The sequence below is a fragment of the Hippoglossus hippoglossus genome, chromosome 24 (assembly GCF_009819705.1).
Source record: "Hippoglossus hippoglossus isolate fHipHip1 chromosome 24, fHipHip1.pri, whole genome shotgun sequence".
Lineage (NCBI taxonomy): Eukaryota > Metazoa > Chordata > Actinopteri > Pleuronectiformes > Pleuronectidae > Hippoglossus > Hippoglossus hippoglossus.
Genome location: NC_047174.1, coordinates 13,766,810 through 13,777,322, shown reverse-complemented (window position 1 = coordinate 13,777,322; position 10,513 = coordinate 13,766,810). Strand labels below are relative to the sequence as shown.

The window sequence follows — 10,513 nt, the reverse complement described above, 5'->3', positions numbered from 1 at the left end:
GGATCTTTTGTGTGCATGTTGGGAGAGAATGAAATAATTGGATCGTTGCATCATCTGGAGTAAACTGGTGCTGCACACCCTTGGAGGATAAGAATGAGTAAACAGACGCGATCTGAGGCCCGCGAAAAAAATTTCAGTGTTTTTACTGCCCGTGAATAAAGTCTCATGGCTCCTCCGAAATGTTTTGATTTACATTTCCTATATAAGTAACAAGCGTATCTTTGTTCAATGCACATTTGTTTTTGAAGAGAAAAAGCCCACCAGGAAACCCTTGAATAGATGATTGAAAAAACAACCATGTTGGTTTTCCATGCAAGCGTATGCATGTGTCTGAGATTGAAAACCAACATTCCACGGTCCCAATGTGCGCTCACATAAAAAACATTCTATTTAGAGCATTTTGAGCTGCCTTGTGATCCCTCCAAGTCCTTTCTAATGCAAACACAGCAGAAAACGCAGTCAGACAGAACTCTTGGTCTATGTTTCTCTTCTCCCTCTCATTATCTGATCTGCTATTGTGGCTGCATTATGAATTTTGATGTCGTTTTCTAGGGCAGTTTGGGTCTAACCTATTATATTGTTTCCACTGCAAACACTGCAGAATAATGCTATTGACTCAGGTGTTAACACTTCAAACTGTCTTATCACAACATGTCATATGTATTGTTTTAGCCAGCCAGCTATTCCAACTGTCTTAGTGACTAAAATGTGACTCTTTAGCTTTTTTTTTGTGTCAATCTTTGGTATTGTTTCTGTTGCAATTCATTATCTGCTGCTTCAGAGTGAAATATACCTTGTTTTTGTTTTATCTTTCAGCCCAAAACACATCAACGCCTTATGATTCAGAAATGACAAAGGAAGGCAGCCAAAGTGGAGCAGAATCTGTTTGAGCATGTGCAGCGTGTGGACAGGTGCAGGTGTGTGTTTGTTTGTCTTAAATAATTAAAGTGTCAGTAGGCTCTGTTCTTGCTGAAGGTCTGTTGTCTGGCTGCCATAGTTCGCAATCTTTCATTCTCAAATCTCATGATAAGTAAACCTTGTGCCCTGTAAGACCTCTTTCAGAAATGCTGTAGTTTTTCTTTAAAAAAAGAAAAATCTGTAATATTGGTTCGGAACTGAAAAAACAAGCTAGCTTTTGGAAGTTCCTTCCCATGGATCTTTGCAGTGAGATGTGCTGCATGAAAACATGCTCTGGTGTTTTTCTAATCCTCCCCTGGGAGTCTATCACATTTGTGAGCTTGTAACTTGTCACTCCCGTCCCGTGACCCTACGCCCTACTACAGTTCATTACACCAGTGGCACCCTGACCTGCCCCCGTCACTTTCCTCGTTTCGCTTCTGTTGTTGTTGGTTTCCAGTTACATTTACCAAAAGAGTTCAATGCTTGGTTTGCAATCAGTGCAGTGTGAGCCTCTTGCCATGTGTTATATTTTTGCAGCTAATTTCTGTCAGAATTCGAAACTCTCTCCTGTTCATGTCAGACGCTCATGTTGGCCCCTGTCACAGATACATCAACAGCGAGTGAGGTTCCCTGTAGCTGATGTTGGAAAATCGGAATGACCATGTTTTTTTTCATGATAAATACACATTTATTTACAAATAAAGTGGTTATAATAGAAATAAATACAAAATAAAAATCTGAGCATTATACTTCATGTGGTATTGCACCCATTTCGAAATGTACATCAGAAATACATTTTCAAAACCAGTAAAGGAATATTCCTCTGATTAAAATATTTATTTTTCCCAACTTTACGTAGACATAAATATATTCATATATAGTTTTTTTTCTTCTTCCACAATAGCTCTTTTTTGTCTATCTTTCATATAAATAAACGTCTTCATTGGGAAACCGGGTGTCCATAATAACCTTTCAGTCTTTCTTTCCCACTCCCGCTTTCTCTCCATCCCACTGTCCGTTGCTCACCGGCAGCCACACCCCTCCACAACCATGTCCTGGTAGTTTTTCAGGATGACCTTCTCATATTCATCCAGGTAGAGCAGGGAGATGGGGCTGAGGTCAGTGGGCACACAACACGCTCTGGGGATGTTTGAGTTGACTGAGTTGACCAGCGTCTGCACAATGGCATGATTGGTAGAATTGAGGTGGTCTGCAAGGGGGAATGGACATTCCCCTTGGCAATAAAAGGCGTGGTAACCAGGGGGTGCCACTATCCACTCATTCCAGCCAACATCACTGAAGTCCACATACAGGGCATGCCTCTTGCAGCTTGCCTTGTGCTGTTGCTTTCTGCGTTGTTTGCGGAGGGCTGCTTGACGTTTTTCTCGTGTGTGGAGCACTGAGTCCCCGCGGCCGTCGTGGCCATACGTCACCAGCAAGGGCCGAGCCTGTGGCCAAGAGTCCTGGTCCTGGTGCAGGGACCGGCTCACCCTGACATGCTTACTACGCTTCTTAGCATGCTCCCCATCCATCGCCCCTTGCTCTGGGTGAAGTACCTCCACCATGAAGCCATGGTTGTGGCCTTTGCCGGAGGTCCACTGAGATACAGCGGGACTGACATCAAAGCTCTCCCAGCGGCTTAAAGAGTCCTGCACTAGCCGAGTGTCCAGCAGACGTGCTAGAGGTTCCCTGCCATGAGTGGCAGGAACTCTGAATATCTCATAAATGTTGATTCGATGGAAGCCACCAGCAGGACCACTATCGCTAGTAGTGCTGTTTCTGGAGCTGATGTTTGGGGCTGCTGCTCCCATGACCTGATCCCTGTAGATGCGTAGCTCCGCAGAAGTGATTAGCTCCTCATCAGGGATAGAAGTGAGGTTGAAGTAGAACTGCTGGGTTGTTTTGCCTTTCAGGCTGGCCAGGGCCTCCATAGACTCTACAAAAGACAGAAAAGAGGCGAACATATTGTAAGACGATAGGGGTGTGAAATGCATGCCAAAGATGAAACAAAGCAGTTATGCATGGTACAATAATGGGAAGCAACTTCTAGGATTAAAGCCTTGTCAGTTTTATGGTTCCCCTGTGAGCATGGAATGATGTATGAAACCATGAAAGGATGGTTTCTCCCATGGTTTCTTTTGCTCCCTCTCCCACTCACACACTTACAACTTGCAGCCTTCTTTTTGTGCAGTCAGCCAAGCTGCCACGTGTTTGTAGTGAGTGGGTGTGGGGCATTGTCATGCAGGCACAACACTTTGCATGTTTGACTGAGTAATAGCAGACAAATTATCATGGCGATGTAATAACAGCATTAGTGTCATGCTCATAAATTTACCTGCTTACATGTCAGAAGATGAAAGCAGGATGCTTCCATCTATTTATAAGATCAAACATGCCTGATGTGAACTGACTGCTGCATACAATTTCCATAAGTGCACATGGAAATCAAAAATCTTTATAGACAAAAAAGTATATAGAAACCTGTTTAGTATTGATTAGGTTAAGGCTAATATACAGGAAGAGCCAGCTCTAATACCACTTGTAAATATGGTATTGTTAAAAGCTGGTAATATTTATTGTGATCTAGAGAAAAATGTATAGACCCCAAAGGAAAATGTGGCTGCACAATGTTTGATATCAACAGTTTGAACTCTTTACAGTTCAAAGTCAGGAAATGCTATCATCCCTGAAAGTGCATCTAAGACATCTGTCCTGACTGTACTGTGAATGATAGAAATCTTTGTAAAAGCTGCAATTTTCTTTAATGCAGTGCCACTTTGAACTCTCACTTTATGAAGATCATAGATGATGTGTAGACGCACTTTTTAATCTTTTTTTGGTGAGCTAACATAAACACAAACTTTGAACTCTGAGCCTTTTCAAAGGAGGCAGTTAGGAAATTCCACCATCTCATCCTAAACCTCTCTCCAGAGGTACAAAGACCTCAATTAGGCATATCACTCCTCATTTGGTGTGGGAAAGCCCCCCGTCTCTCGTTCCCTCTGGTCTGTCCCCAATCCCCCTCTTTCTTCCTTTCCCCAGCTTCCCAAATCTCCTTCTTCCTCTGTTCTCTTAGCCCCAAATCCTCTTTTCATTCTGTCTCCTCTGTCGCTTGTTTCTCTGTCTCTTTCTGCAGGAGCGCTCTCACTCTTCTCCCTGTCTGTCTCCCTTTAGATGAACGGCTGCGTGAACAAGTTTAGGCTTGACAAAAACGTGTGAACCACAGATATGAGTGTATCAACATTCCTAATTTCTTTTTGCACTCCATGCCAAAACAAAAGATAAAGGCTAATGTTGGGTCATTCATCACAGACCTGTTTCTGGCAGCCACTTCCTGTGTAATAGTAGAAATGTTCAATTTGGCACGGAAAAATGCTCATTTTTGAAAACTGATAGCAGTGAAACTAATTATCTGAGTGAAATTAATATCAGCAGTGAGATGTGATGAATGATTAGAGCTTTGATGTGCTGAACTTACATCTGTAGATACATGCTTGGACTGAAGCCAATAATTTAACAGCGCTTGACAAAGACTAACAATCCTTCAGCTCTGTTAGCGTAGGATGAAAGAGCCGGGGGGGGGGGGGGGGGGGGGGGGGCGCATGTTTACGCAGTTTGAACACATTTGTAATGGCTAGTGGTGTCAAGGTGTGTGCTGGCCATGGGCAGACGTTTCCAGTAGTGGGCAGGGGAGCACTCACTCGGGCTGGCTGCCCGGGCCAGGCTTGTTTGTAGTGTGTCAATGTAGCCACTGGGTGTCATTGCACTCGGCCTCTGGAGAGCACCCAAGCAACCACTCAGCCACCCCTCTGACTCACCCCTGATGGAAACTTCCCCACTCAAACACTTAAGACTCTGTATAAGAACTTTGTGTAGAGCCCCTATGGACGCAGTAACTTGTATATTGTAAAAACCAGCACATAGGCTGCAGGAGATTGAATGGTTGATACAGTCAGTTTATGTTTAACAGCAGATGCTTTGATCTTTTTAATCATACATAAAATTATAACACTATGAATAGACGAAGCGCTCTGTTTCCTTGAACTTAATAGTATATAAATAAAGCATTAGTCGTATTTAAATGTCACCTGTTGGATTATTTAAGACAGTTTAGAATAACCCACTTGCACATGAGAAATAGCCTGTTGGCTAACTGTGGTGCATTTACAGCACTGTTTATTAACGTGCACTGTCCCAAATAAATGACCTTGTATAAACACGTAGTGTATGACTGGTGAACTATAATGCACTTAACCCAGGCCCTATAAACGTTGTGTGTGATCCTTATTCATCTGAGCAGCATGTGTTGCCATGGACGTAAGATGCAATTAAACTGAAACACTGAATTCAACAATCAGCGGGTACCCAGCATATAAACTAAGTGAGCTATTATGGTGTTATTGGAACGTGCGTAATGGCGCACAGCGCGGAGAGAGGGGTGATTTGGAAAGAATAAGGAGCGCAAGCCCTCCTCCTCCTCCTCCTTCACCACGCACTAATTTCAGCCCTGTTAAAAAATGACTCAGAATTCAGTCTGACAGGATAACTTTGTCATAATGCGTGTTAGTATAATGTCACGTCGTGTGTTATTGAAGTTACGGGGTGATGACTATCACCTGTGCGAAGGCACACCGCCCTTTATCCTGCTCCTGCGGTGCGTGTCTGGAAAAACTGTTTTCAGAGCCCACGCAAACACCATCAATTATTAAGAAACAAATTACCCCAGGGAAACCACCGCGCCTTGATGTTTCTGAAGCCAGTGACAGCTCCGCAGGGGCAATGTTTGCTTAAAGGTTGCATCACTTCATATAACGTTAATTTCGGCTGATTACGCATGAGATGCTTGTTTGTAAATCCTATCAGTGACTTTTTCAGCTGCCCCCCAAAACTTATTTAAGAGTCACAAATAACTTGGACGCGTGTCACCTGTAAATGACTAACCATACATAAAACAGTGAAGACTGAGTTCAGTGTTGAGGCACTGAGTCATGCTTAAATATAGGTTTGGGTTGTCTGAGAGAGCTATGAGCTCTCCGGCTGACAGGTAAAGGTATGTCACTAATACATACCTTCATGGTGAAAGCTTCTAATCGTGTTGGCCTTGCTGGCGGCTCTATCTGCGTGCTTCCCCATGCTCTTGGGCCGTTTAGTGCTGTGGTCTCCGTTTGCTGAGTGCATGCGGTAAAGGTCCACCATGTACTGCGGCACCACCGCTTGCTTGCTCGGCGTCGGCCTGCGCCTCAGTCCAAACATGTTGAGAAGCCGCAGCTCGAACTCGTTGAGGAAGCTCTCCGACCGCTCGGGGCTCTGCTTCCCGGACTCGCTGTATTTCCTCCGGCCGACCTCGGGGATAAGTCCCGTAGCACCTTCCAGCAACACCTGAGCGATCAGCAGTACCATGAAAGAGCGGACCACGGCGACCATGATCAGTCAGTCCCTGTGGAGAAAGTTGGTTTCTGTCAATACACTGGCGCTGAGGTATTGACATGAGGTAGACACGGCGGAGGCTTCACTGCGGCATTCCCCAAACTGTGTGTGATCCCTCCATACAGTAGGAATGATTGAAGGAGAGCAGGTTAAAAAGGGAAGACACCTCTTCACTTTGAAGTAGAACAAAAAGAGAGGGAGGGAGAGGGGGGGGGGGGTGGGGGGGCTGTGGACAGCAAGCCCGTCGGCAATACAGCGCGTCTAAGTGAAGCAGAGGATTGATCTTAACATGAGCAGAAACATGAAAATATCAAGGTGAGGAGGCAGTGGAAGAGAAGAACAAATAAAAAAAAAAAAAGCAGAGGTGGAATGACAAATCAAAGAGGATTTCAGATTTTCTTCTTTTTTTTTTTAAAGGGTATCCGGTTAGAAAGGAAAAGAAATCATGTTTGGAGAAATGAAATGAAAGGAAGGGGAATTCAGGTCTGCATAGCTGTGAAGATCACAAGAAGAAGCATGAAAGAATGTGGTGAGGAGAAGGAGCAGGGGCACACAGCGGCAGGAGAAGGCGCACAGACGGTGCTGCAAGCCTCTATTTGCAGAGGCTTTGACGGTCATGTATAATCATAAGGGATAGAGTTACTTCAAGAGGCTCGCAGGTGTTAGATCTGACGTGCGTACCAGGGCCAGATGTAGCCCGGGACAGGGGACATCAATAAACCAAGTATATCATCTGAGTATCACAATCTCCAAAGACACAACTTTTTAAAACTTTCTTAGCGTATTCCCCGAGGTTTAATTGGGAACGCTTTAACTTTTACGCACACACCCAGAAGCCACATAGGAGAAGAAGTGACGGTTTGCATCTTTAAAATACAGTTTCCCCCCCCACAAAGAAAGTTATTTTATATCTGCTGATATTAAGATTTAGCTTCTGGGGGATACTTTTAATAGTTTCAATAAAACATCAGCCGTATTTTACCTGACGAGGAAGCGCTGTGTCTGGTCGTCGTTCCACCTTTGGGCTCCGCTAAATTCCACATTAATTCGTGTTTAATCCACGCTGCTTCTTCTTGGGGGACCGAAGAGAGTCCGTGCCCGTCGCCGATCGCCTCTCGCACATACTTCTCACCAGATGCAAGTTCGGGTTATAGGTCTCCGTCGGTACGGAACGAAGGAGAAGAAAAGTTATGTGAGCTCTATGAGGAAGCGGGCTCGCGAAGACAGGAGCGATCTAAGTATAAAGCATCTTGGCTGAACATCTTCAAACAGAGAACAAGTCGCTGGCGTAAAAAAAGTTTTTGGAGAGAGATACGCGCCCTCCACTCCAAGTGTCGCTCCGTTGGACCCTGTTGCTGCTAGTGCGAGGAGCCGCGTCGCCTCTGCTCAGTGCGCCACACTGCACTGGTTCAATTGATTGGTGCCTTCTCTTCCCCCAGCGACTCTTTTTGTCGTACAGTGATGTCACCGAGGGGCTGTCAATCATTCGTCCACTATAAAGCACCTCCTGCGGACCACTAGCCCAGAAGCTCCAGACTTTAACGCATGCCAAATAAGCACACATTAGAGCCAGGGAACCCCATTTTTGGTAAGATTCTCTCATGGACACCCTCAAATGAAGTTTCTTTGCAATTGACTGGGTCATAAGAGTGAAAACTATTGAAAAAGTCACTTTTACAATCTCATGCCCAGCCCACCACCCCCTATCCCAGTAACTCTTTAAGCACATATATTTAAAATAAGAAAATGTATCCTCAATACCAACTACTCTGCTTCTCTGGTGTCTGTACATTTCCTGGAAATTCACACCATAAAAATAGTTGTTAAGTCAACATGCAAACCCATACTGTTGCTTTTAGTTGTTTGTTTTGGGGTGATTTTTCCATTTATAGGTATAGCAGTTGCTTCATACTTTTAAATAACTTAAAATAACATAAAGATCCTCCAAATTTGACCACACACAGCAAAAAACACATGCTTTTTTCTCCAATGAACAGATAATCCATCATGTGGTGTTAATATCCGGATCAAACAAATGTCGATTTTGGAATGAGGCTAATAGATAACGTCATTGCTATTTCTTGCTTTTGTGGTTTTAGATTGGACCCCGCGAAGGAACTATCACATCCTCCTGCTGAAATGCACTGTGTGTGGGTGCTTGTTCGTGTGTGTCTGACATCACAGTTGATTTATTCACGCTTCCTCCTGGCTGGATTAATCTTTTCATTGCATTCCAAATTCACGGCACTTTATCAAAATATCGGTGGCAGATTTTGGCAACACGTGTCGGTGTCTTATATCTGCAATACTGCAATACTGCGTGTGAGCAAAGTGAGGTTGTCTCAACACAAACCCCATCAATTTCCCAGGAAGACAATACTTTTTTTCCCTCTTGAAACTCCATACTCTTAAACTCTGTGCTCACTAAATCATGCCTAAAGATCCACCTTGGCCAGATACATATGGTGCATATCATATTTTAACATGTGTAAAACGATTTTCATTTATGCAGAAAGATTCATGCATGCTTAGGAGAGTCCCTGCCGCATTTGTTCAGCGCAAGCTCTCAGTGGCTCTCAGAGGGGTGAGAGAAACTTTGCTCGGTTGTTTTTAGCCTGCGGGGTGTAGTCAAAAGCATTAATGGTCGGGTCATCTCCATAAGAAAGGCCCCCTCTGATTCCCTCTAGTGACTTCCATTAGGTGATGATGGTGGGGCAGGCGGCTGTGTTTATAGGCAAAGCACCGGGCCTGTTTTCTTTGCAGAGATGGCAATAGATTAAATCCCGCAGAGATCACAAGATATCTTTGTTTCTATTCAGGACAGTTACATTTTATGAGGGATAATCCCAGATCATCCACTTAGCAATTAAAATACAGAGTGGCCCGTAGGTGTGTCCCATTACCTGACTGGCAGTGTGCAAGTTCCTCGGTCTCTCCTCTACACGGATCCAAAAACTTTTCATTGTATACAGTTTTTGTGAATCTCTTCTGTCTTTTTTTTTTTTTAGTTAATCAATAAAATCAATTACAAGTAACTCTTAGTGTCATAAACTTTATTCCAATTTCCCCAATAAATCTATTCCACTCTTCATTCGGTCATTAATACCTTCTGGTCATTCATAAACTCAGGGTGTGGGAGAACTTGTTAATTCATTCATGCTGCTTGGATTTGCTCTCTTGTTGTGTTAATCTGTCGGCAGTGAATGTTGAGTCTCGGCTGTTGTCAAAACACCACTTGGTGAACCTAGTGCTCTAAACTCAAACCCAGGAGGTAAACGCTGCTTGGCTTCAGTTAGAAGCTGTAGATTGGGGGGGATGAGGCCTCAGTCCGTTTGCAGTGAGTATCTTTAATTACCTGAGTGAGAGGATTAGAAAGAGACGGCTTTATGTAGTGCTTTCTCCCTCTTTTTTTCCTGTATATAAAGTGTGTGATTTTAACTAGTGGGCATGTGAAGGTGTGTGTGTTGGCACTGCTTGTGTCAGGCCAACACTGTGGAATGTGTCTAGCCGAGGCCGTTGAGGGACTTGATCAGTGACGGTTGGAGTGGTTTTGAGAAGATCATGCAGCTTTGATACCATATATATCATTGTTTTGAGCCAGATACATCGCACTTATCTAATCGCCGCCGCTGATCCAATTATATTCTGATTGAAAGAACAACATCACAGAGCGAAACCCTGGCAGCCCAACAGGGCAAGGTCAAGATATGCTATCTGAATCAGAAATGAACGACCTACTGAGGAGGGCTATGAGGGGTTAAATGTGACTTAGCCAGACTGCATTAACCCCAGTGCGACCGTCGTCATCACCAGTGTCGTTATTTCCTTCTAGCATGCATTTGTTTGTTCCTGATAGCAGCAAATAGTCTCCAAATGTCGCAGTGTAAAACTCAAGGTCAAGACATTTGATAATACTGTAACACTGTGCACCATTCGGCCACATCGGGACACAAGTTTACCAACTTTTTCTTCCGGCAATATTTTTAGATGCTTTATAGAGCAATGACTCATAGCTTGGAAGAGGAAGAGGAAACATTATTCAAGTGAAAATGCAGTTTTGTCAAAACAAGAACATTCAAGGTGCAGTTTCCCACACTCACATTTAACGTCCATTCCAGAATATTTCCCTAACAAGAACTAGTTTTAGTATAGTATTTATGGACTGAAGCTTGAAGAAGAGATAATG

The 10,513-nt window shown here is 43.8% G+C and overlaps 1 protein-coding gene across 1 annotated transcript; it reads right to left on the bottom strand.

Annotated features, from left to right (window-relative positions):
• Window positions 1–1,570: 1,570 nt before the first annotated feature.
• bmp2b (bone morphogenetic protein 2b) lies at window positions 1,571–7,736 on the bottom strand. Its single transcript, XM_034580323.1, has 3 exons — window positions 7,310–7,736; window positions 5,970–6,337; window positions 1,571–2,836 (listed from the first exon to the last, which is right to left on the bottom strand). The coding sequence occupies exons 2-3, from the start codon at window positions 6,322–6,324 to the stop codon at window positions 1,923–1,925; spliced, it is 1,269 nt and encodes a 422-aa protein (XP_034436214.1). The 5' UTR covers window positions 6,325–6,337; window positions 7,310–7,736; the 3' UTR covers window positions 1,571–1,922.
• Between the last annotated feature and the right edge of the window lie 2,777 nt (window positions 7,737–10,513).

Coding starts and splice junctions, on each gene's coding strand:
- bmp2b (XM_034580323.1), bottom strand. CDS start 6,324: ATGGTCGCCGTGGTCCGCTCTTTCATGGTACTGCTGATCGCTCAGGTG. Junction 2,837..5,969: donor TAGAAGCTTTCACCATGAAG/GTATGTATTAGT, acceptor TGTCTTTTGTAG/AGTCTATGGAGGCCCTGGCC.